Consider the following 27,377-nt stretch of genomic DNA (forward strand, 5'->3'; position numbering starts at 1 on the left):
GGAGCTTACAGAGCTTTCCTAGGCACAGATCGGATAACCACGGTAAACAATAACCCTTTAAGTGGTGATGTGGACTCCCTAGCTTCATGCAGTTGGTTAAACAGCTGAATTATAAATTTTCATAGAGAACTGTTCAAATTTCAGGACACAGAAGGCAGGTTCCAAGTAAGGGCCAGTAAAAACCTTTCCTTTCATCATTGAGGCTTGATGGCTTCTTTACAATGTGATACAAGCAAGAGACTAAAAATCCATTTTATTGTTTAAAGGAATGTTTTGATTTAGTTGGAAAAATTTTCATGTAACTTAAAAAAAATAAAACAATCAAGTTATTACAGCCCCTCTCCTCTCTTTCACACCCTTTCCCCACCCTCTCTGAAATGTCCTCTAAGCCTAATAAGAAGTAAGAAATAACTTTTTTGATAAGAAGTAATAATCCCCTAACTACCTGAGATAGAATCTACTTTTCCCAATTTTGCTCATAATCCCTAAATACTGTGTGATATAAGGTTATTTTATCAGCGCTATCTGCAATTTTAAAATGTCATTTAAAGGGGACAGTCTGTTGAAAACTCTTGGTCTAATTCTGCTACTCTGTAGTTTCCCTCCATGTTTATCCAAGGGTACAAGGATAAGACCAGGAAATGAACCTACGTGCTCCAGAGCCAGGGAAAAAACCCCAAGTGTTCTTTCTTTTGTATCATTAGCTATCTTTTCTGGATGGAGAGACAAACGGTTTTCTTTGACTTTCTTTATATTGAGGTAAAGTTCACATAACATAAAGTTAACGATTTTAGAGTGAAAAATTCAGTGGCATTTCATATGTTCACACTATTGTGCAACTATATCTAGTACATTTTGACCACCCCAGAAAGAAATCTTAAATGTAAACAGTTGCTCCCCATTCCTCCCACCCACCCCCCATCCCCTGCCCCAGGCCCTGGAAATCACCAGTCTGTGTCCTGTCTATCGGTATGTACCTGTTCTGGACATTCCATATAAGTGGAATCATTATGTGACTTTCTGCCTCTAGCTTCTTTTACTTGGTGTAATTTTTTGAGGTTCGTCTATGTTGGTGTATTTATTGTTACCCCGTATCTTATAATGCCTGAGTGATACTCCACTATATGTATATTCCACAGTTGGTTTATCCATTCATGTATATGTGGGCTGTTTCTACCATCTGGCTACTGTCAATAAAGCCGTGATGAATGTGCATGTACAGGTCTTTAAGTCTTTTTTCAGTTCCTCTGGACAGTTCTTGCGTGGAACTGCTTGGTCATGTGGCAATTCAATGTTTCACTTTTTGAGGAACTACCAAACTGCTTCCCACAGTGCTGAACCATTTTAACATTCATGCCAGCAACACATGAATGTTCTACTTTCTCCACATCTTCCTCAGCTCTTGTCATTTTCTGTTTGTGTGTCTTGCCTTTTCCATTATAGTCATCCTAGTGAATGCAAAGTATTACCTTATTGTGCTTTTGATTTGCATTTACCTAATGAATAATGATGCTGAGCATCTTTTCATATGCTTATTGGTCATTTGTATAACTTCTTTGGAGAAATGTCTATTCAGGTCCTTTGCCCCTTTAATTGGGTCACTTATCTTATTGCTGTTGAGTTGTAGGAGTTCTTTATATTCTGAGTACTAGATCTTTACAAGATATATATCATTTGAAAATATTTTCTGGCATTCTGTATGTCTTCTTTTCACTTTCTTCATAATGTCCTTGTATGCAGAAGTTTTAAATTCTGATAAAGTTCAATTTCCCTTTTTTTGTTGCTTTTGCTTATGTTTATCTAAATACAAGATTATGAGGATTTATTCCTAAGTTTTAAGAGCTTTAGCTCTTACTTGCAAATAGCATTGTTGTTCAAGTGTGTGATTTCAAGGAAGGAAGGGGATATGTTATGAAGGTGAGCGTGACAATTATACATGACCTTTCTTTCACTTACTTATTTAAAAGTGGATGATTTGGTTGGGTCTGTAAGTAGTCTGGTTAGAACATGCCTGCAGCATAGATTATTATAACGGACTGAGTATTTCTGGAATGTGTTTTGGCACTGTTGCATATTTGTCTCTTTGAAAGTGGTGTTCCTAGGGAAGACAGCAGCATTCTCCAAAGGTGAATTATAAGTAAACCTAGTAAAACCCTAATGTGCATTCATATGCAAATGCTGGGTTCACATTTGTTGTTTTTCCCTATTCACCATCTACTCTTCCTTTGAGGAACTGCCATTCCTCCCAACTCTAAGTGCTAGAACTTGGTGTCTTTAGCTGCTCAAGGTTGAGTCCCAGGTCCAATCAGAGGTATCAGTACTAAGACTCAGTTTTAGGACCTTTGCTGGGGCTACTGAGAGAGTCTTATTATCTTTCCTATTGCATCTGGAGCTACAATTTCACAAGGTTTGAGCTGCTGAATGGGTGATTAAATAAATAAAAATTATAATACTCAATAAAATAAAATCATTCAAACATATTAGATGTGAAGGTGTTGGAGAAGACTCTTGAGAGAGTCCCTTGGACTACAAGGAGATCCAACCAGTCCATCCTAAAGGAAATCAGTCCTGAGTGTTCATTGGAAGGACTGATGTTGAAGCTGAAACTCCAATACTTTCGCCACCTGATGCAAAGAGCTGACTCATTTTAAAAGACCCTGATGCTGGGAAAGATTAAAGGTGGGAGGAGAAGGGGACGACAGAGGAATGAGATGGCTGGATGGCATCACCGACTCAATGGACATGGGTTTGGGTAAACTCCAGGAGCTGGTGATGGATAGGGAGGCCTGGAATGTTGCAGTCCATGGAGTTGCAAAGAGTTGGACATGACTGAACTGAACTGAACTGATTCTCTGAATTACCTAATAAATTTTATGAGATAGTATAGTAATGGTTTATATGTGGATACTGGTTTATATGTGGAAGTCTTAAATACAGTATGATACAGGGCATGAAAAGAATATGAAAACAGAACAATATCTGGCATGAATACTCTAAGTAAAACAATGAAATTTTGATATGTTGTAAAAATAAATATTCAAAACACAGATTAGCAAACCGTGTTCCAAGAAACAATAACCAAAGTCAAATCTACTTCCTGTAGCTGCTGGATAATACAAAGAGAGCAAAGTACCAAGGAAATTTCTCTCCCTTTTAGAAATGTTGATTTGGTTCTGTTTTTTTAGTACCCTAACGGGATGAAAAAAGGGTTTACTTAGAGTTATTCAGCAATTCTAATTTTAAAACTTATCAACATGTAAGCTGAGACAATAAGGAAAGATTTAAACTATATGTGAAAAATGTGGATATGCCACTCTTGGCTGTTAGCTTCAATCACATTAATTTTCAAATAAAATTTCACCTCACTTTCATTTTCAATGAAATAATGATATTCTGACCATTAGATGTAATCTTTGTTAATTTTTTCATTTTCCCAAGACTCTGGATTGAAACAGCTATTTGGGGGGCACACATCTATTTTTCTTTGTTATATTTATTCTCATATACCCAATAACCCAGCTGACTTTAACAGCAGCTGTAACCATGAGGGATAGTAACTGAGGAGGACCCTGCAGGGCCTTTCCAAGAACAGCCCGTCCACCCCAACCCCGTGCGTTCCCCCTCCTTCCTTTGTAGAAAAGCCTTAGTCTCCCAGGCCTCCCCAGAGTTCCAAAGAGCAAATGTAACCAGAGAAGAGAGAAACTGCAGAAACAAAGGAAAACAGCCAAGCAGCACAAAATAACAATTTAGCCTAAAATAAAGTCAAGGACTTTTAGTTTCTCCTCAAGGGCTATAAACCTGAGCCATATCCTTGAGTTGTTTTGCAGATATTAAAACCCCCACCAGGTGGAGGAAGTTAACTGCATGCTGACCACAGGTTCATAGACCCCAGACCAGTCAGATCCAGAAGTTGATGACCAAGATTCCTGAAATACCACTTTGTTACCGCATCATCAACCAATCGCAGAACTGAGCACAAGCTGATCACAAAGCCTGTGACCCTCTCCCTTACATGGACTTTTTAAAACTCTCCTCTGAAAGCTGTCACTGGGGGTGGTTCAGGCCTTTTGAGCATGAGCTGCCCATTCTCCTTGCTTGGCCCTGCAATAAACACCGTCCCATCCTTCACCACAACCCAGCGTCAACAGACTGATTGGGTTTGCTGTGTTTCAGGTGGGTGGACCCAAGGTTGGTCTGGTAACAAAAGCTTTCTTTGTCAGTGTCTGCTACAGACTTCTCAGAAAAGTGACATTTCTGTTGGTCTTTTCCTGGATACCGTTCCTAAGACAGTGCCATGGTGCTACATACCAAGGTCAAAGTTGTTGGAATTGAACAGGAACTCTGGTAAGTAAAAAAATTCTGGGATGAGTTCCTTTACATCTGCCATGTTGTGCTTTGACGCTGAGTACCAGGCCTCACGCACGCTGTGAAACATCCGGTCAGCCAGGTCAAAGTGGCCTCCCTGTGGGCAGAACGAGAAGGCACCTCTGTGAGAGAACTGCTCCCACCTCAGCATCCACGCTCAAGGGCCTGGAAACCCCAAAGAAATACATTTGGTGACAATTCAGTTTCCCATTCTCCTACGTCAAATACACAAAATTTTAAATAATCACAAAAAAAGAAGAATTCTTTTCGGGGTTCTCCTTACAAAGGGTCTCTTGCTTTGTATCAAAGTGATATCCATGTAATACAATTTAAAAAGATTAGTTTTTAGAGAGAGGGCAAGACTATAAGGAAATAGTTCTTCCATCATTTGATAATACTCTCCTTAAAAAAAAAAAAAAAGGATTCATACTTGCAAAGCAGAACTAGAGACACAGACATAGAGAACAAATTTTTGGACACCAAGGGGGGAAAAGAGGGGAGTAGGATGATTTGGGAGACTGGAATTGACATATACACAGTATTTATACTATGTATAGGGTTTCCCTGGTGGCTCGATAGTAATGAATCTGCCCACAATGTGGGAGACCCACGTTGGATCCCTGGGTCAGGAAGAACCCCTGGAGAAGGGAATGGCAACCCACTCCAGTATTCTTGCCTGGAGAATTCCATGCACAGAGGAGCCTAGCGGGCTACAGTCCCTGGGGTTGCAAAGAGTCAGGAACAACTGAGGGACTAACACATACTAAGTATACCAATGAGAACCTACTGTATAGCCCAGGAACTCTACTTAATGGACTGTGGTGACCTGAATGGCAAGGAAGTCCCAAAAGGGAGGGGATATATGGCTGACTTGTTGTACACTAGAAACTAACAACATTGTAAAGCAAGTAAACTTCAATAAAAATTAATTAAAAAAAAAAACTTTAAAAAGCTGCTATTATATAGCCATTTACAGTTGAGAATATTCAGGTTATATATGTATTTGACTAATTTCATAAAATAACATGACATTGTTATTCTTATACTCATGAGAATTTAGAGGAGAACTAGGAAGGTGATCAAAAAGTTATAAATCGATAAACTCAAATATAAAAGGAATTTCCTTTGCTTACACGGCCTCATAGATGCACCACTGCCTTCCCTCAATCAAACTCCCAATGCTGTGTTGGAGTGAACACAGTGTGTCTGTCTTTACAATGAAGTTCACTGTGTGAAAATCCCAAGTCCGTACAATGGCCACCACGGCCTACCGCCATCTGGCCCTGCTAGCTCTCTGACCTCATCCCCTGTCGCTTTCCCCTGCAGTCACTCTGCTCCAGAAACTGGCTTCCTTGCTGTCCCTCAAATACCTCAGGGCCTGACTTAGGGCCCCTTGCAGGCTGTTCTCCCAGCCTGGAGCACACTTCCTCCAGATACCCACACCAGTAACTCCCTTACTTCTTTCCAGCTCTGGTCAGATGTCTCCTTTCCGAGGTGACCTACAGTGACCAGTCTTTCTAAAAATGGCATCATGTCCTTCCCCACCTCACGTTCCTGTACTTCCTATCCCCTTTCTCTGACCTCTGTTTTTCACACAGCACGTATCATATACTAAAATATTTTACTAGATCATTATTTACTATGTTTGTCTGTCTCTTTCAACCAAAATATATCAATTCCATCAGGCAGGACTATTGTCTTTATTCTCTGATGTCTTCTAAGCACCTAGAATAGTGCCTGGCATCCGGTAAGTATTCAATAAATATTTGCTGAATAAATGAAAAGAGAATTTGGAGAAAAGCAATTATAATAGGGAAGATAGCAATTGAGCTACACGGACTTTTTAAAATGTCTGATGAATCAGTTAAGGCTGAATTCCATATATGTGGCTGGAAAGCAAATGCTACTTGCTTACTTGACTAAAGGACCTTGGCGCTTGTTTAGTGTAAACAAATCCTAGCTTATTTATCAATTTTGTCCAGTAAAATTCCACAATCATTATGTTTTGACTACTTTTGTGACTTTTGTAATGATAAACAACATTAAAGAAAATAGCAAAAACGATCTTAAATAGAAGGCGCGAACAACATGCAAAAATTCTAAACTTAAGAGTTTTACCTGTAGCCTTAGGAATATCTGTGTGAAGGGCTCCATTCTGACAAGGTATGAAGCCACAATCATGGCTGATGAATAGTGGGTCCCATAGTGGTAGGCTGGAGTTTCTCCTGGCCAAGAAAATAAAAGCACAATTGAAAAGGATGAACTGGGATATCGGGACTGGCGTATATACACTACTGATACTACGTACAACATAGATAACTGCTGAGAATCTACTGCACCGCACAGGGCACCCTACTCGGCGCTCCAGTGACCTAAACGGAAGGAAATCCAAAAAAAGAGTGCATATATGTATACGTATAGCTGGAAGACGTTGCTGTACAGCAGAAATGATCAACACTGTAAAGCAACTATACACCAATAAAAATTTAAAAAACAAGAAAAATGAGAGTAAAAAAGAAAACAAAAGACTAACACAAAAATAAAATTAGTGTTAATCAACAGACTTGAAAATGCTAATGTACATGATAACCGCGACACGAAGTACAGTCAGTTCTGGCAGTTGTAGAAAAACTTTATGATAACACTGAAACCCCTCATTTATATATCTGGCAAGTATCCATTTTAGTATAATTCTGTGACTTTCCCCCAAATTGAGCACATCCAGCAACCCCAGGGACGGGGGAGCCTGGTGGGCTGTCGTCTTTCGGGTCGCAAAGAGTTGGACACGACTGAAGTGACTTAGCAGCAGCAGCAATTCATGTTTTGAGGCTAACTGTATAATAGATAATCCTTACTAGCAAGCCACCTTCAACTAAAGCAGGATACTGATGTAAAGCAATTCTTTATTAGGTTCTGGCTTTGCAGTAGTATACATTTCTTTGAATCGATGTCTACGGGTATTATGCAATTTCTGTTACACATTCTCCTTGGCAGGGGAAAAAAAAAAGATTCCAAACAGGGAATATTGTTAGGCTTAATTTTTTTTCCTCCTTTGTTTGTTTTGCCTATTTGAAGGGGTAATATGATAAACATTAAACAATAAATCATGAGTATGTAAATTGCATTATTTTAGAAGGGACTCAATTAGTATTTTTTTAATGCAAAAGGGTTGTAAAAAGTGCTCAATAAAATTAAAAGAACATATAATGGAAAACAATCTGAAAAAGAAAAATATGTATATATACATATACACATACACATGCACACTGAATCACTTTTTGTATAACTGAAACACTAAATTAACTATACTTCAATAAAAAATATTAAAAGAATCAATAAAGGAAAGCATAGTTCCTGGCCTAAACACGATTAGGGATAAAGGCGTATTATGATGGGAAATTTCTACCCTAGACAAAGCAGAAAGACTTAGTTTTTGCCAATACTTGACAAGCTACCCAAAAAACACCTTCCAAGCATGGCCATCAGTTAACACGCAAAACCTGATTTTCCTACTTTGATAGTTGTGTATATGCTTGCATATGTAACAGACATAATCATATACAAGCAACTTGGGGAAAGATGGAAGGGCGTCAGACCACTAAATAATGGCTTACTTTTGAAATGTGGGTACCAAGTCCTGCGACAGGGAAAGTTACTTACCATTAGGATCTTCCCAGTCTTTATATCGCTTCTTATACTGAGCTAATCGTTCATCTGTCTGTGCTCCCATTGGCTTGGCCAGGTTTCTAAATGTCTTGGGATTAGTAAGATCGACCTCCTAAAATACAAAATGAAACCCAATTCCAAAATTACTATCCACACTCTATTTTCACCACCGTAGACAGAATGGCTATAGCCACGATGCTTTGTCAATGGGCTAGTATCCATGGGGTCACACCAGCAGAGCTGGACTCCAAGATAACGCCTTGCACCTACTGGTTATCCATATTTTACAGAGAGGCACATGGCAGTTTAACTGGTTCAGTATGAAGATGTCTGTTTTGGAAATTTATTTTGCACAGGAGAAGGCACTCAGAACCCAGGTTTGGAGATAAGGAATAAGAGGGAAAACCCTTCCCAGTCTTGACAAGGGAGAGGCAGGAGACTGTGGACACAAAAGCTCCATTTCCTCTTTACCCTCCATTACCCACCAAACCGGAGGATCAAATCTCCCTTCTATTCTCTCCCCCTTATCCCCTCTTTCACTCCAGCTTCACTTCTGAGCATTTTCTTCCTAGAGGTGAAAGCGAAGTGAAATAAACTAGGGCACTCACTAACTTGGTCACCTCCAAAAGACAACATCATACCAGGCCGTGATTCCCAAATGAGGTGGATTCCTCCAGTCTACCAGAGATCATTTTAAAGGCTCATCCTTAGGTGACTTAATTCATATATTTAAAAGGAAACCAAAATTTACCTCCTAAGCATATTAAAAGCAGACATTTGAACTATGTACCAATGGGATACCTAATTTGTGTTCTTTTTATTTAAAACTCAACATTCAAAAAACTATGATCATGGCATCTGGTCCCATCACTTCAAGGCACAGATGGGGAACAAGTGAACACAGTGACAGATTTTATTTTCTTGGGCTCCAAAATCACTGCGGATGGTGACTGTAGGCCATAAAATTAAAAGACACTTACTCCTTGGAAGGAACGCTATGATAAAACTAGACAGCATATGAAAAAGCAAAGACATCACTTTGCTGACAAAGATCTGTCTAGTCAAAGTTATGGTTTTTTCCAGTATTCATGTACAGATATGAGAGATGGACCATAGAGAAGGCTGCATGCTAAGTCGCCTCAGTTGTGTCCGACTGTTTGTGACCCAATGGACTATAGCCCACCAGGCTCCTCTGTCCATGGGATTCTCCACGCAAGAATACTGGAGTAGGTTGCCATTTCCCTCTTCAATAAAGAAGGCTGAGTGCCAACGAATTGATGCCTTCAAATTGTGGTGCTGGAGAAGATTCTTGAGAATCCCTTGAACATCAAGGAGATCAAACCAGTCAATCCTAAAGGAAATCAACCCTGAATATTCGTTGGAAGGACTGATGCTGAAGCTTCAATACTCTGGCCACCTGATACAAAGAGTCAACCCACTGGAAAAGACACTGATGCTGGGAAAGACTGAAGGCAAAAGGAGAAGGGAACGGCAGAGGATGAGATAGTTAGCATCAGTGACTCAATGGACGTGAGTTTGACCAAACTCTGGGAGATGGTAAAGGACAGGGAAGACTGGAATGCTGCAGTCCATGAGGCCACAAAGAATCAGACATGACTCAGCGACTGAACAACAACATGGCCCCCCAATTTTGCCAACTTGTCTTTTAAAAGTCTTGGACAGGAGAAACTGATCCACACTTACAAAAATAACTCAAGTTAGTATTTGTCCTCTGAAATTCTATATGCAAAACACCTCATTTGTAGTTTGACTATTTCAACAAAGATGAGTAAAGCACATATAAGTACCAGGCCTTGCTCTAGAGATTGGGCCCTAGGAGTTACCTAAGTTGGTCTTTGAGTTCAACATCCTCACAGCTAAGTAAGGTCAGACAAAAACCATGCTTACAACATGTAAAAGAAGGCAGCACAATACAGCTTAAAGGTGGTGTGGGAACAGAGGAAAAAGAAGAAGAGAGAAAGGACAGAAGGTCCCCTGGAGGTGTGAGTGAGTATGTCCTGCTGGATGAAATACAGCCAGCCAGAGGAACCTGGCAGCGGGAGGTAAGGAGGGCACGGACATGGGGAGACGTCCAGGCAGGGAGGGTAGCACGTGCAGAGTTGCTGAAAGAGAACGGGGTGGTCCCGGACAGCAGTCCTGGGAGTGCAGGAGCGGTACCTAACTAGCAGCTACTCTGCAAAAGGTACTGTACTGACATTTTAAAATTCTCTCCAGGGGCTTCCCTGGTGGCTCAGTGGTAAAGAATCTGCCTGCCAACGCAGGAGACATGGGTTCAATCTCTGCTCTGGGAAGATTCCACGTGCCTTGGTGGAACTAAGCCTGTGCATCACAACTACTGAAGCCTGTGCGCCCTAGAACCCTTGCTTCACGACAAGAGAAGCCATGGCGATGAGAAGCCCGCACACTGCAACTAGAGTAGCCCCTGCTTGCCACAACTAGAGAAAATGCTGTGCAGCAATGAAGATGGAGGTCAGCAAAAATAAATAAATAAATGAAATTATGTCCAAATTGTGATGATGATTTACGCAATACATTTCTAAACGGAGAGATGACTCAATTAGATTTATTTCTGAAACTGGCTACAGTGTAGAAGACAGTGACCTCCTCCAGTGGATCCAAATTTATTGGCACTTAGGAGACTGAATGGATTACCATGAATCCAAGAAGTTGGCCAAGCATGCAAACTTTGTCCAAGCCTAAGCTAAAGCTCAACTGGAATTCCAGTGGAGCTATTTCAAATCCTGAAAGACGATGCTGTGAGAGTGCTGCACTCAATATGCCAGCAAATGTGGAAAACTCAGCAGTGGCCACAGGACTGGAAAAGGTCAGTTTTCATTCCAATCCCAAAGAAAGGCAATGCAAAAGAATGCTCAAACTACCACACAATTGCACTCATCTCACATGCTAGTAAAGTAATGCTCAAAATTCTCCAAGCCAGGCTTCAGCAATACGTGAACCGTGAACTTCCTGATGTTCAAGCTGGTTTAAGAAAACACAGAGGAACCAGAGATCAAATTGCCAACATCTGCTGGATCATGGAAAAAGCAAGAGAGTTTCAGAAAAACATCTATTTCTGCTTTATTGACTATGCCAAAGCCTTTGACTGTGTGGATAACAATAAACTGTGGAAAATTCTGAAATAGATGGGAATACCAGACCACCTGATCTGCCTCTTGAGAAATCTGTATGCAGGTCAGGAAGCAACAGTTAGAACTGGACATGGAACAACAGACTGGTTCCAAATACGGAAAGGAATACGTCAAGGCTGTATATTGTCACCCTGCTTATTTAACTTATATGCAGAGTACATCATGAGAAACACTGGACTGGAAGAAACACAAGCTGAAATCAAGATTGCCCGGAGAAAGATCAATAACCTCAGATAGGCAGATGACACCATCCTTATGGCAGAAAATGAAGAGGAACTCAAAAAGCCTCATTATGAAAGTGAAAGTGGAGAGTGAAAAAGTTGGCTTAAAGCTCAACATTCAGAAAATGAAGATCATGGCATCTGGTCCCATCACTTCATGGGAAATACATGGGGAACAGTGTCAGACTTTATTTTTCTGGGCTCCAAAATCTCTGCACATGGTGACTGTGGCCATGAAACTAAAAGACGCTTACTCTTTGGAAGAAAAGTTATGACCAACCTAGATAGCATATTGAAAAGCAGAGACATTACTTTGCCAACAAAGGTCCATCTAGTCAAGGCTATGGTTTTTCCTGTGGTCATGTATGGATGTGAGAGTTGGACTGTGAAGAAAGCTGAGTGCCAGAGAATTGATGCTTTTGAACTGTAGTGTTGGAGAAGACTCTTGACAGTCCCTTGGACTGCAAGGAGATCCAACCAGTCCATTCTGAAGGAGATCAGCCCTGGGATTTCTGTGGAAGGAATGATGCTAAAGCTGAAACTCCAGTACTCTGGCCACCTCATGCGAAGAGTTGACTCATTGGAAAAGACTCTGATGCTGGGAGGGATTGGGGGCAGGAGGAGAAGGGGATGACAGAGGATGAGATGGCTGGATGGCATCACTGACTCAATGGACGTGAGTCTGAGTGAACTCCGGGAGTTTGTGATGGACAGGGAGGCCTGGTGTGCTGCAATTCACAGGGTCGCAAAGAGTCGGACATGACTGAGGGACTGAACTGAAGCTAAAGCTCGTCTCATCTTCTTGGGAATAAGTGCCTGTTGAGAACTGAAAACTAAAATGCACATAAATCACTTAAGCCACTGCAGCATCATTTAATTACTTTTAACGATGTGTTCCAATTTCACAGAAATGATGTGACATTTACCTCCGAGTCGTAATCTGCAAGGATCCAGGGGAAGACAGGATATTGCATGAGGTCATTATACGATCTTCCAGCCAAAGTGTTCAAGTGCATCAAATACTGAAAGTTGCTGATTTCACCTCTCTTGGGAAAGATAAATAAAGATTCACTTTAAAGTGATCAATTATTTCCACTATGTTTGCTTTAAAAAATTTATATGCAAAATGAGGTAAAGGATAGTTTCTTACAGATTTCAGAATAACAAAACAGTTTTTTTCTAAAAAGAACAAAAAGAAAACTTTTTTGTCTATGGTATATATTTTATAAATTATTAAAGTGCTTTTAACTGAATGACTTATACCTTCTGACTACAAATTATGAAGGATGCTTACATTTTCACTGAACTTACCTCCCATCTCTGAGTCACAGACTTCTCTCCAACCAGAGTGCTAAGCAACCCAGATCTACAAATGATAAATAATTAAATGAACTGTAGGCAACATACTGTTTTAGCAACATATTAATAATTTTAAATCAAAGTAATTACAAAGCTGAAAATTTTAAGTCAACAGATCCATAAATTTTTCAAACTATGGAGGACAACCTAATGGTGGGTCATGAAATCGGTTTAGTGGGTTATGGTCAGCATTTTGAAATATGAAATAACAGAATTGAATTGAAGAAAATAGAGAACAGAACATTGGAAGGCACTACACATAGTAAGGGAAACTATTTTCAGAATTTTAAGCAAGTTCGTGTTACTTGGAATGCAACGTAGTGTATATTTTTTACTGTGGATCATAGCAAATGAATTTGAAACAAACACTGATCTAGTTCAACTTTCAGCCTTTTACAATAATTCCTATGTAAACTGATTTATTTTTTATTTTTCACAATAAACCGTAGAAAATTCTGAAAGAGAAGGGAATACCAGACCACCTGACCTGCCTCTTGAGAAACCTATATGCAGGTCAGGAAGCAACAGTTAGAACTATACACGGAACAACAGACTGGTTCCAAATAGGAAAAGGAGTATGTCAAGGCTGTATATTGTCACCCTGCTTATTTAACTTATATGCAGAGTACATCATGAGAAACGTGGAGCTGGAGGAAGCACATGCTGGAATCAAGATTGCCAGGAGAAATATCAATAACCTCAGATATGCAGATGACACCACCCTTATGGCAGAAAGTGAAGAGGAACTAAAAAGCCTCTTGATGAAAGTGAAAGAGGAGAGTGAAAAGGTTGGCTTAAAGCTAAACATTCAGAAAACTAAGATCATGGCATCTGGTCCCATCACTTTATGGCAAATAGATGGGGAAACAGTGGAAACAGTGGCAGACTTTATTTTTTTGGGCTCCCAAATCACTGCAGATGGTTGATTGTAGCCATGAAATTAAAAGACGCTTACTCCTTGGAAGGAAAGTTATGACCAACCGAGACAGCATATTAAAAAGCAGAGATATTACTTTGCCAACAAAGGTCTGTCTAGTCAAGGCTGTGGTTTTTCCAGTAGTCATGTATGGATGTGAGAGTTGGACTGTGAAGAAAGCTGAACGCTGAAGAATTGATGCTTTTGAACTGTGGTGTTGGAAAAGACTCTTGAGAGTCCCTTGGACTGCAAGGAAATCCAACCAGTCCATCCTAAAGGAGATCAGTCCTGGGTGTTCTTTGGAAGGACTGATGCTAAGGCTGAAACTCCAATACTTTGGCCACCTCATGCGAAGAGTTGACTCATTGGAAAAGACTCTGATGCTGGGAGGGATTGGGGGCAGGAGGAGAAGGGGACAACAGAGGATGAGATGGCTGGATGGCATCACTGACTCGATGCACATGAGTTTGGGTGAACTCCAGGAGTTGGTGATGGACAGGGAGGCCTGGCGTGCTGTGATTCATGGGGTCGCAAAGAGTCAGACACGACTGAGCGACTGAACTGAACTGAAATTGATTTAAAGAGATTCAATTGGAATAAGTGATATAGCAAACAATATTTTGTTCACAGTACGTACACATCATTCCTAAAAGAGATGTTGAAAAAGTGAATGAAAATATAAATATTTTATGACAGGAAAGTCATGGCTGTTCACAAAATTATGGACTTTTTTTTATAGCAGACTTTTCTAGAATGCTATAAAACCCTTAAGGTTTAACAGCTTTGTAACATGGATAATTAATAATCTGAAGTTTGTGAATTGATCACAGAACCAGTAGTAAAGCACTTAACCATATATTTTATCATCTGAAAGGAAATTAAGAGAGGTGTAAACCTTAGTTCATAAACATTTCTAGCTCAAGAGTACAGACACCACTTTTCACTTCCAGAAAAATTCTTCCTTTCAGGTAAACCGAGTGCAAAGGATACTAGGTGGCGCTAGTAGTAAAGAACGCGCCTGCCAATCAATGCAGGAGGCAGAAGAGACTTGGGTTCAGTCCCTGGGTTGGGAAGATCCCCTGGAGGAGGTCATGTCAACCTACTCCAGTATTCTTGCTTGAAGAATCCCGTGGACAGAGGAGCCTGGTGGGCTATAGTTCACGGGGTCGCAAAAGAGTTGGATACGACTGAAGCGACTTAGCACTGAAAAAAGAGCTGTGATCATTTCTCAACTTTGTAAGAAAGGGAATAACTGAAAAGGAGATTAAAGTTGGAAATGAATTTCTGCTTCTTGCCTTTGAGCTTTGAACAGTTCTTTAAGAAGTGCCAACTCAGCACAGAACAATGAAATAGCAAGTTGGAGATTATCTAGGCAGGCAAAAGTACTAGTAAGTTGCTTACAAGTAGAAAAAAGGCTAAATATGCTTCATGAGAGCCTTTTGCTTCCTGTATTTATCTTAACAACAACACAAATGATTAGGAACAGAACATATTTCTGAGGTTAACAAAAGCAGACATGCAGCATCTGTATTTATTAAATGTCAGCTAAAGAAAAATAAAAACAATAATTTAAAGAGAAATACACAAATTTAATATGTATAGATACAAACTGGGTATCACATTTTATTGACAAATTTACAGAATGTCCAATAAAGTTTTAAGACATTTTCCTGCATCCTGTAATAATTAATTTGTAGCCCCAAAGCACTGCTTCTTTTCCAATGGATTATAAAGGGCTACTAATACAAAAGAAAATGTATATTTAGAAACAAATCATTCAAAAAATTATATTAATTAACTGATTAAGTTAACCAGTAAAAATTAAAAAGTAAATATAGAAAGCTGGTATCTACTGAGATAAGCAAACTTATCCACTAATAGTAGAATACAAATGTGTATAAGTTTTATAACAAGGAAACCTGATAAAGATAAAATATCCAAAAACAAGAGAATGCCTTATACGTAATGATGAGTGGCTAGTATATAAAGACAAAGTTTCTAAAGAATTTTTTTAAAAACAAGAGGAAATATTTATATATAATATGAATAGAAGATGCAGAGTAAAAGTGTCTATATATACGATGGACTCAACTGGGCACAAGTGTGCATATTCTCAAAACATTAAAGGAAAATGATCAACATGTGAGACATCTGACACTGGTTTGACACGAGCGATCATGCGTACATTCTCTTATTTCTAATTTTCAGTATTGTAAAATTGTTCTACAAACCACTGAGGGTTGGGGTGCAGGGATATTCATTAAAATATTAAATAATACTGTCCAGATGTAAATGATCCAATTTCAGTATTAAACTATAATGTGCAAGAGGCACATGACCTACCCCTGCTCCACGCTGGTGTTCGGCCGCTGCCCAGACACAGACTCTGAACTGTCAGTGAGAGATGGCACTACAGCCAAAAACCTGAAAGATTAAAAAATAGCATAAAATTGGAAATGACGTGTCAGTCAGGATCTAATGGGAGCATAAGAAAGAATGACTCCTTTAGAGCTTAACTGCTGCATTTACCACCACCCCCTCGACTCCTCAGTAAATGGCAGGCAAAGGGAATATACAATAATTGGAATACTCAAATAAACAATACTCAATAATTAGAAACTCCATAAACAAATAAAGGTAAGATGATGGCTTCTAAAGCCAATATAAAGATCCACAGCAAAACCTGACATTTTAGAGTTTTACGTATGTTGCCGCATTACTTGACACACTGATTCACAGGAATTGAGTCAACTTAATGATGTCCTAAAGAGTGACTGAAGCTAAACACTCACAGGACAGCAAGCGGTGCTAATAGCTAAACAAACGACAGCAGAGACGCCACCGACAAATGAGAACACATACACGAGGAAAACCTTTATGTGACACTGTCACGATTATTTTCAGAGTAGCTCCTAATGTCAACATATATTTTTTAAGGGCAACCAAGAGTTGTGGGAAAATCCTTGGAATCAATGTGGACCTTGAACTTGGCACATACACAGAAATCTCTCAGCTAAAGACAAACTCATCTCCTTGTAACAGCTTCTAATTGGGAAGAGCAGATAATTTACCCATGTTGAAAACGATACCACCCTTAGAAATGAATAAGACAGGCAACTAACATTTCAATCGTTTACTTAGTTCGTCCCAGTCAACATCCACGGGGACTTTTTCTGCAGAACCTCCCTCATTTCTCTCATGCTCACAGGTAGTATTGCTGTACTGCAGTGACAAACAGTGTTGCTTGGTGTTAGTCACTCCTTATTGGAAACACAAAACTTCCCTAATAGAGAGATTTGCCAGGATTTATATTACTCTCTGAACTTCCCAGGTGGTGCTAGTGGTTAAGTAACCCGTCTGATAGTGCAGAAGACAGAAGAGACTTGGATTCCATCCCTAGGTCGGGAAAATTCCCTGGAGGAGGGCATGGTAACCCACTCCAGTATTCTTGCCTGGAGAATCCCATGGACAGAGGAGCCTGGCAGGCTGGGTTGCAAAGAGCAGACACAATTGAAGTAACTTAGCATGCATGCATGCATATTACTCTTCAAAGAATAAGGGCTCTCTTATTACCTACCATCAGTTCATAAAAGCTTTAGTATTCACACATCCAACAAAACTTTCAAGCACACAAACATATACTATTTTTCTTCTAGGTAAACACAGTTTACCAAAAATGAAATATAGTCAGATTAAATCAACTGCTTTATTTGGTTGAGCTACTTTTTGAAGGATGAGGGTATCCAACTTACCTTCCAAAGTCAGAAAAGTCCCACAAGAATATAAATTCTAAGGAAATTCAGGCTCTGTATTCAATAGCAAGGTATGGCACTGTCTTCTTTTTGTTAAATATGAACAAAGCCTATTCTGAACCTAAAGTATTATTTTTTAAGCTATAGTTTCATCATTCCTTTATACTTAAAGAGATATTTTGATGAAGTTTGGAGAAGGAAATGGCAACCCACTCCAGTATTCTTGCCTGAACAATCCCAGGCTGCCACCTATGGGGTCGCAGAGTCGGACACGACTGAAGCGACTTAGCAGCAGCAGCAGCAGTGTAAGTTACCAGAAGGAAAAAAAACGTTCTTTCAAAATAGAAGAGCATCAGAAGAAGCACATTTCAAGAGGCTGGCAAAAATGAAACATTTTCTTCAAAGAAGTTAATTCAAGTATTTAATTGATTTTTAAAAAATGAGCTGAACTTGTAATGCTTTACACCTCCCATTGCTTCCCACAACACAGCATTATGAAGTATTCGTAATAATCTATACCTTTGATAAACTTTGTTTCTGATTCCTTTCTGAAAAGCAAGGAGGTAGTTTCGTCCATCTCCAGAGAAAACTTCCACAGCGATAGGCTGAAAAGATCAGAGGGAAAGACATTAAGAAAAAATGCAAATAAGGTTACATATTAACTTTTCCACTATGAGTTTCCCTAATATTGAAGCAGTTAATCTGATGACTGGAAAACATTTTTTGAGTCATGAATTCCTAGTATATTAAATTACAAAAACAGATGGAATTTGTTCTGCTCAATTTGTTTCTAAAATCCTTACTACAAAATTATAATTTTGTAAATTTATAGTGAATGTAATTTTTATGCAACAAATATAAATCTGGATAACTATAGGGAAAGATGGATAACAAAGATAACACTCAAAGTTTTAGGATGCTAAAGGGATGTATTATAAAGCTATGCCACATGTGACACGAGCTTGTCTATATACAACCAAATCCAAAACTCTTAAGCAATAAGGCGGAGCCTATCATGTATACATCCTCTAAATAAAGGAACATGACAAAATGTTTATTTCTACTAAATCAACCAACCTGCAAGAGATATCTCCGTTTATGCACTTCCTTGATATCTTCATATGCAAAGATACTGCACGTTCTCTTGAGCTGACTGGGGCCTTGCCTGGCTCCTCTAGGGATAATCGGCTCATGCATACTAGAGGCAGCCCGGAAAAAGGAGGCAACAGAAACAAAGCAAGAGGTAAACTCACTGTTCAACAAACGGGGGTGCTATTTTCAACATGGGAAAAGAAGGAGGACACAGTATACCTGAATATTTAGTTAAAGAAAAAACCTTTTAAGAGAGTAATTTGTTAGCAACTCAGTATACATTGTTAACAAAGGTCCGTCTACTCAAGGCTATGGTTTTTCCAGTAGTCACGTATGGATGTGCGAGTTGGACTATAAAGAAAGCTGAGCTCCGAAGAATTGATGCTTTTGAGCTGTGGTGTTGGAGAAGACTCTTGAGAGTCCCTTGGACTGCAAGGAGATCCAACCAGTCCATCTTAAAGGAGATCAGTCCCGGGTGTTCATTGGAAGGACTGATGCTGAGGCTGAAACTCCAATACTTTGGCCACCTGATGCGAAGAGCTGACTCACTGGAAAAGACCCTGATGTTGGGAAAGATTGAGGGCAGGAGGAGAAGGGGACGACAAAGGATGAGATGGTTGGATGACACCACCAACTCAATGGACATGAGTTTGGATAAACTCCGGGAGTTGGTGATGGACAGGGAGGCCTGGCATGCTGTGGTTCATGGGAGTGCAGAGTTAGACACGACTGAGCGACTAAACTGAAGGGATACTATAAATCCCCTTTGGTGAATATAACTTTGTCTATCACCAACTCTCGGAGTTCACTCAAACTCATGTCCATCGAGTTGGTGATGCCATCCAGCCATCTCTTCCTCTGTTGTCCCCTTTTCCTCCTGCCCCCAATCCCTCCCAGCATCAGAGTCTTTTCCAGTGAGTCAACTCTTCACATGAGGTGGCCAAAAGCACATATCTATCAGGCATAGCTGGTACAGTGCCAAGGTCTATATACCTTTAAGGGGCCAAGAAAATGTTTTAATATCTTTTAAAATCAAAAGAAAAAACCTTGAATTTTTAGGTAGAAGAAAATGTGGTAATATATAAAGTGAATATATTCATCTTTAAACCAACACAATCAGAAAACATCCCTTTAAATAATTTTATATGCAAGAGGAGGCCCATAAAAGTCATCATGTGGCCCTGATGGCTGCTAAAAATGATAATGTGAAATTATATCCTAGGAATGAAGATAACCATGTGTCAGAATGAAGATCAAGGTGTCCACATTCACCATGTACATTAGGTGTTCAAAATGTAAGAGGAAGAGAAGAGCATGTTCATTTTCTAAGTCTTTAGCTTTTTATCTTCCTTTTTGTTTTGTCTGCCTCTGGGTTTTCCATTACCCAGTATCATGTCCATCACGGGACTGGCAGAAGAAAAGGAAGCTGGATCAACTTAGCCAGTTAATTCCTGCCTGTGCATAGGTCACACTGCTTCTAGGGTACTCAGAGGACATGGGTGTGCTTACATTTGTTGGCGTTTTGTACAGCTGCCTGTGTTTTGCTATAACTGTGTTTGCACTGAGATTTGAAAAAAGAACACTCTGCACATTTAGAATAACTTTATAAATATACAGATGACAATATCAGGAACTTGTATTATATCTAATGCTATTAATGCATAGCAATAAATCTTATGTAGTTTTCATTTTGATAAAAAGGCAAATTTGTCCCTTATAGTTTTGAAATATTACTCTTGTGAATATGTAATGACAGATGCATACAAACTGAGAGATAACATTACTTAAAACATAACTTTTCATTAAAAAAAAAAACTATGTAGGTATCTTGTTTGCTAAAGACAGCTATACTTTGTGTCTCTTCATTCATTTACTTACTTTGGAGGTAAGGTTTCAATATCTCTTATTTCTCTGGTTGCTGTCATTGTAAATCCATCAATCACATAGAAATGCTCTTTACCAAAGAGGAGTAGCCCCTCACTGGTATCAAGGCCCTGGACTCGAGCACAGCGGTACATGTGCTGGATCTATTAAGAAAACCAGAAACATTCATTAGTATAGTTTTTAAAAAATCAACTAATTTATTTAAAAAAAAAATACAAAGGAAGCAAAATGTTTTTAAACATGGATTTAATGGGCAAACAAAATTTTACCAAGATGTTACTGTGTGATGGCACCCCCTGAGCTAAGCATATTAATCTGATTGCAAACATAATAAACAGAAGAGCTAAGATTGCAGTCTTGAGTTGCAGTTTGACTTCAGTAAAAGGAAACAACCTTCTATTCACATCCATCCACTCAATCCACTTATCCCAGTATTCACTGAGTACTAACTCTGCCAGACACGTGTGTACGAGGTTCCAGAGTCAGTGAACAAGTTAGAAGAGGAGGAAGACAGACAGAAACTTTGCAGGAAGGGGAACTGAGGCACCATGTGGGGAGCTTCTGACTGAGCCCTTGGCCAGGCAGGACGCACAGAGGGGGAAAGGCATGTAGAGCCTGATGTTCCCGAGTTGACTTTCTAGTTTTGTCATTTAACTAGAGATTTGGTCAGATTTCTTCATGTCTCTGGGCTTCTGTATCTTCAAGTAAATTTCAAATATACTTCAGTGGCGGGTTGTAAGAGTGACAGAATACATAGAATCATGTTAGCAACTGCTGGCTGTTTTCTCTTCCACACAGCTTACTTTCCTCTTCTTCCATAACAGCCTCTGGAATTTGTCTCTGTTCGCTCCCCACTGGATTCCGCCTGCCTGGCAGACTGTGGTGCCATTGTAAAAAGCCAAACTTGGCAGAAGCTGTATTTTCCTCATAGAAGGACGGACTTGCTAAAGCCCTCAATGTTACCATTGTTTTCTTTCCAACAGGCAGGATCTAGTTCTTAGCAAAAATTCCTTCTTGCTTATTCTTAGTTTAACATGAGTCAAGGAAAAAAAATCAGCAACTGAATCAGAGTCAAACAACTGTCAAATGAATGTCAGTCTAAATGCACTTCCTGCACTATTCAAGCTTAAAGCAATTAGAGCAAAGGCTGTACTCGTAAGATCAGAAACTTAAAACATGACAGTATTAGAAAATAAATTTTCTAAAATAGACAAATAGAAGTTTCAACACCACATGTGAACTACAATAAAAATTTAGAATGTTACAGTGAAAAAACTTCACATACTTCTAAAATAATTCTATTTTAAGTAAAATAGACACATAGAAAATGTTATTTCCTAAGTGCATACCTTAAAGAATTTTCAAATGCTTAAAATATGATGCAACCAGCATCCAGAACAAGGAATAGAACATTCCGAAGCTCCCAGACACTTATCATGTGCTTCCTTCCTTCAGACCTACTGTACTTTTATAGTTACAATTTTTTTAATGTTTTCATTCAAGATTAATCAGGCTACATATTTGAACAGAATCTGAAAAAATTAAGCTCTAATTTCTAGTTACTATTTCTTAGTGAGTAATATTTTAAGGGTTATACCACAATCTACTATAACAGACAAACACAATCTTTAAAGATGTGATACTACACATTCAATTCCTTCATTCTTTTATCCCTTTATTCAACCAGACACTCCTTCATTCAAGGTTTACAGACTGTGTATCAGGTGATTAAGAGCTGTGCAAGGCACTGGGGTAGAAATAAGAAAACACTGTCTGCCTACAATGAGCTCACTATCTAGGGGAAGAAACAGTCACAGGAACAAAGGAATCATAACTCACTAAAATGAGTGACAGACAAAAAAGAAAGTGAAAGTATTAGTCGCTCAGTCATGTCTGACTCTTTGTGACCCCATGGACTAGAGCCCTCCAGGCTCCTCTGTCCATGGAATTCTCCAGGCAAGAATACTGGAGTGGGTTGCCATTCCCTTCTCCAGGGAGTGATAGATATAGGATTTTTATAGTTACAACTTTTTCCCCCCTCTTTTTATGTTTTCATTCAAGATTAATCAGGCTACATATATTTGAACAGAATTTTAAAAATTAAGCTCTAAAAGAGTGAAAGACATAGGGCTTTATAAAAGCTTAGAGGAGGGTATTTACATCTGGGCTGGCAAAACCCTGAAGGAAAAGTTCCTATGTATTGAGTACTAAAGACTCCAGATAAATGAAGCTGTATCAAATGTGGGTTACAGGGATACAGGTTATGCGAGTGACAGGGGCATTTATGCAGAGAATGCAATGAGTAAAGTGCAAATTAAAGAACCAACATCATGGATGGAGTGAACTGCAAGGTACAAAGAGCTACGGGGCTCAGGCTACACAGCAGAGTCAGTAAACTAAGCCTAGAGGGGTCGCAGGTTATAAGAGATTGAGAGCGACAAAGGAAGGCCAAGTAGTCTTCTGTGAGTGAAGCTGAGTGTAGGGGTGAAATATGAGGCTGGGGGTGATGGGCTCAAGGCTTGGGGATGATGGGTTAGTTGAAGCTGCTCAAGTGGTTAGTGCAATTACAGAGGAGAAGGGAAAAATACAGGACCACATTACTGAACGGGTTGTGTACATGGGATTGAAAGAGAATTAAGGGAAGAGCTGCAATTTGGTAAAGGGTATACAGAGGAAGACAGGGAACTAGGTGTCAATGTTAATCCTGTATCTGATGCCGCTTCATGCTGGTCGGTGTCCGGAGAGGTGAGAAAGTCCTGCAGATGAAGAGTGCTGAACCCAGAAGGGGGCTTAATACTGATTTCGCTGCAGAGGCTGCAATATGTCTCTTTGGCTGCCAGATAAATACCCTTCAGCTGTCTTGTAAAAGGGAAACAAATCACTCAGTGCAACCCCTCCTGTCCAGAAGCCCAGCACCTTTTCGCCCTCCTCCAACAGGCGCAGCAGGGTGGCGTTGTCTGTTTTCTCCTCCTCTTCTATCGAGCTGCCCTCAGCTGTCTGGTCCTGTAACTGCTCCTGTGTCTCCTCATCGCCTCCGTCCGGTGCTGACCGAGACCGTTTGAGAGGTGGCTTGACCAGTCCTGCAGGACAAGAGCCAAGAGGGCCATGTGGTCTCACGGGGGCCACTGGGGAGCGGTTTGGTCTCAAGGAGTCCTTCCTGTACAATTTGAGAGAATTCAGGAAGGCATGCACACACTTCAGTGGCCAATAGCACAGGCTCTAGGGACTTCCCTGGTGGTCCAGTGGTTAAGAATCCACCTTCAAATGCAGAGGACATGGGTTCAATCCCTTGGTCAGAGAACTAAGATCCTAAATGCTGGGTAACTAATATCAGAGTAACTAATACCATGAGTTGCAATTAGAGAGCCCATGTACTGCAGCTACTGAGCCCAACTGCTCTAGAGCCCATGAGCTACAACTAGAGAAACTCTCTGCAACAAACAGCCTGTGTGTTGCAATGAAAACCCAGTGCTGACCAAAAAAATCACCACCACAACCATAAAAAACCCAAAAACCAAAACAAATAAAAAATTACCAATCACCGCCCGCCTCGCCCCCGCCAAAAAAAAAAAAAAAAGAAAACCCCCAAAAAACCACCCCACTCAGCACAGATCTGGTATTAAACAGTTGTATGACCTGGGAGTATTATCTGCCCTCTCTGAATCTCAAAGTGTTCTCATTTATAAAAACAGGACAAAAATATCATCTCTACTGGATACCTGGAGGACTGTTGGAGAACTAAATGAGGTAATTCCGATCAAGTGCTTAGGATCGTACATGATAAATAGTAAACTCTCAACAAGTGTCAGATGACGATGATGATAAACAGAGAGATTAGCAGAGTGAATGGTAACAGGGGTGATGCTAACGTGTGGGTTTTACTGAGGGGATACCATTAATAAATGGTCAGTCATTATCAGAAACAAGAATAAGGACAGCAAGTTATAAACATGATTATAAGAGATCCCACCTACATGGAGGGCCCATGAGGGCTATTTAAAGACTCACGTTATAAGTGGCACTATGGTCATTCAGACATGAATGAATCTGTTTAACTCAACAGATCATAAAGAGTAAGAACACAATTCTTTTTGATATAGAGCTGGATACTTTAATTTGCCCAATAAGTTAACATTTTACTGCCTACATTTTGATAATTTTATTGATAATCACAGGAGGTGAAATTAAAATCTGAGGATGAAGGTAACCACTGATATCCCAAAGTATAGGAAACAAACAGGCTCTAGGACTCTATCTCTAAATCTCACATTTAATATTCTTTAGTTTGTTTCCTCAAAAGTAATGTCACATCTATCTACTACAGTTGCTCTAAGAATTTTGGAAAAACATATCTGCTAGAATCCTACCCTTTGAACCCAAGTTATCAGAGGTTCTGGTTTGTCTTGGGAAGAACCTTATTTTCACATAGCAAAGACTACAATAAATAAGCTGGAGAAGGAAATGGCAACCCACTCCAGTATTCTTGCCTGGAGAATCCCATGGACAGAGGAGCCTGGCAACTACAGTCCATGGGGTTGCAAAGAGTCGGACACAACTGAAGTGACTTAGCATGCACACACAATAAATAAGCAAGAAAGAGCAAGTCTTGCTGAGGACATCCAGCAAGGGAAAAACTTCCAGCTGCTTTATTTATAGTTTGATGAATCAAAACCTCCAATTCTATATCTATCATAACATCTAGCACATCACAGTAAGGACACCAATATTTGTGGTTTTAGTTTAATTAGGAATTAGGAAAACTGAGGCTAAGAGAAGCTAAATGCCAATGACCCAAATACATCACCACAAACTGTGAATTATATACCTTGGTTATATATTGGTATATACCTTGGTTATATGGCTATAACACAGCTTTGGACTGATCTCAATGACTTTGCCGATGCAGTTTCAAGAAATAAGAAGGCTGAAAACTCTGTTTACTAAAAATTTCAAGGATTCTACGAAAATGTTAGGTCACTTATGAAATATTTAGTAATTCATAGTCATCATGAGAGAAAACAGGTATGATACGAGAAGCTGACCACAACTATAGATAAATGCTTTATGTTGACATGGCCATATACTATTAGATTTTTATCAATGAGATCTGCAAATAATTTTTAACTTATACTTTTAATTCACATTCCAGGGCTTTATCTATGGACTATACCAAGACTTTACAATTTATGATTATTTCAGAGGCTTAAAAAATAACAATGGATTGATTTTACTTTTTCAACATCAACTGAGTCCCCATTGTGTGCTAGACATGAAATAATCTCTGCCTCTGAGAAACTGATAATTTAGGAAAACATAAAATCACTGAAATTGCTGTAAAAGATACGACTACAGTGCCACTGCAGCCAGGGGAGCTGAACGAGAAGGCTTCAGTGGAGGACAGTGGGATCAGTATCTTAGGACAAAATTCGGAAGGTCCAGCTCACAGAGAAGCTGTAGAGGAGGGCAGAGGGCACACATATACAGATGTCCAGAATCAAAAAGCCCATGTCCATTTTAGTCCAATCCTTGATCATATGCAGGTCTTACTAGGCTCACAAAGTATAGATTTGCAATAATATGTTTTAGTTCATAGGAGAAAAGATCATTATTTCTTACTGTTGGCTAACATGCACTAATAACACATTTAATGGTTGTTTTAATCTTATAAATATTCACTTAGTTATTAGGGCCTTAACTTAAAATATCAGGTACCACAGAGAATTCTGCCAGATACAGTGAAAAAAAAAAAAAAAAAAAATCAAGCCAATGGGTACATGACATTCATCTATAGGCTATAAAGAAGAGCCAGTCTCTTTAGTTTTGATATAGAAATCCATCTTTAAGAAGGTTGATATACTAAAATATGCATAGATACTTTTAATAAGTTTGGCCCTACTGTTTATAATATATAAATAGTCGCTCAGTCATATCCAACTCTTCGTGACCCCATGGACTATAACCTGACAGGCTTCTCTGTCCATGGACTTCTCCAGGCAAGAATACTGGAGTGGGTAGCCATGTTCTTCTCCAGGAGGGTCTTCCTACTGTTTATCATTGCTAATATTTTTCATATGAATTGAAGTAGAAGGAATGCTCCCAAGTGTTTTTAATTAAAGTCAGAGAGGAAGGCTGCTGACCTTTGACTTTAGCAATCGTGTCTTCACCATGTTCTGGTTCTTGCTGAGCAGCTTCTCCTTCAGAGCTCTCTACGATGGCATCCTGCACAATGGCTGGGTTGCCGGAGGCTAGTCGCATGTAGTATTCTTTACTGTCATAACTTATGGCTCTTCTGTATCGAGCAGGCTTCTATGGAACAGCAAAAGGAAAGTGCTCAGCTAATTCATCTTCAAGAATTAATAGACTGTACATAGTAAGAGCACAGACTTTTGGGTTAGGTTTCTCTCTTTTTAAATTGTACTGACTTTTAGAAGACATACATAAAACAACATTAGCAGTTTTGTCCTTTCCGAAAAAAGAAATACATCATCTTTTGTCAAATGTTTCCATGTTAGTAGAGCACAGTCTTCCTGATGCAGCAGTACAGTAGAGAGAACACCCAGTGGCAGAAAGCATCATGTTGTAAGGGGATGTCCAGTTTGTGGAGAGCCTGGAATTTTGTTTCTGCCCCAAGTAAACAGCTTAGGCCTAAAGGGCCATCCCTTTGGTAGGAACTACCTGTGTGTGTACTGCAGATACTTGGAGGTAGAAACCCAGAACTGCCCTGTTCCTCCTGGTATTCCCATGTCTCACCGTAACACTGGGAATGGCCCAACCCTTCAGAGTCCTGACCCCACATGGAATGCACTGGCTTCAGGCCAGATGACACCATCTGGTTCACCTGCTACTCCAGCTTCTGTCTCCAATTTGCTAAAACAACCCTGTTGTTTGTTGTGTAAAAGAATATGATCCAGAAACTTAACAAATAAATGAGTGTATCAAGAACATACATAAG

General features: G+C 39.6%; 1 protein-coding gene across 8 annotated transcripts in view; it reads right to left on the reverse strand.

Annotated features, from left to right (window-relative positions):
- WDFY3 (WD repeat and FYVE domain containing 3) overlaps nucleotides 1–27,377 on the reverse strand; it is a 284,092-nt gene that overhangs the window by 26,312 nt on the left and 230,403 nt on the right. For all 8 annotated transcript variants that reach the window (XM_061420694.1, XM_061420690.1, XM_061420695.1 and 5 more), the window contains 11 exons: nucleotides 26,563–26,731; nucleotides 23,342–23,505; nucleotides 20,420–20,568; nucleotides 18,527–18,647; nucleotides 17,969–18,054; nucleotides 16,041–16,121; nucleotides 12,734–12,788; nucleotides 12,349–12,468; nucleotides 8,026–8,143; nucleotides 6,484–6,590; nucleotides 4,309–4,462 (listed from right to left, as the gene is read on the reverse strand). In XM_061420694.1, the coding sequence (XP_061276678.1) occupies nucleotides 4,309–4,462; nucleotides 6,484–6,590; nucleotides 8,026–8,143; nucleotides 12,349–12,468; nucleotides 12,734–12,788; nucleotides 16,041–16,121; nucleotides 17,969–18,054; nucleotides 18,527–18,647; nucleotides 20,420–20,568; nucleotides 23,342–23,505; nucleotides 26,563–26,731 (1,324 nt within the window). The remainder of the gene's footprint in view (nucleotides 1–4,308; nucleotides 4,463–6,483; nucleotides 6,591–8,025; nucleotides 8,144–12,348; nucleotides 12,469–12,733; nucleotides 12,789–16,040; nucleotides 16,122–17,968; nucleotides 18,055–18,526; nucleotides 18,648–20,419; nucleotides 20,569–23,341; nucleotides 23,506–26,562; nucleotides 26,732–27,377) is intronic.

The sequence above is a fragment of the Bos javanicus genome, chromosome 6, assembly GCF_032452875.1.
Source record: "Bos javanicus breed banteng chromosome 6, ARS-OSU_banteng_1.0, whole genome shotgun sequence".
Taxonomy (NCBI): Eukaryota; Metazoa; Chordata; class Mammalia; order Artiodactyla; family Bovidae; genus Bos; species Bos javanicus.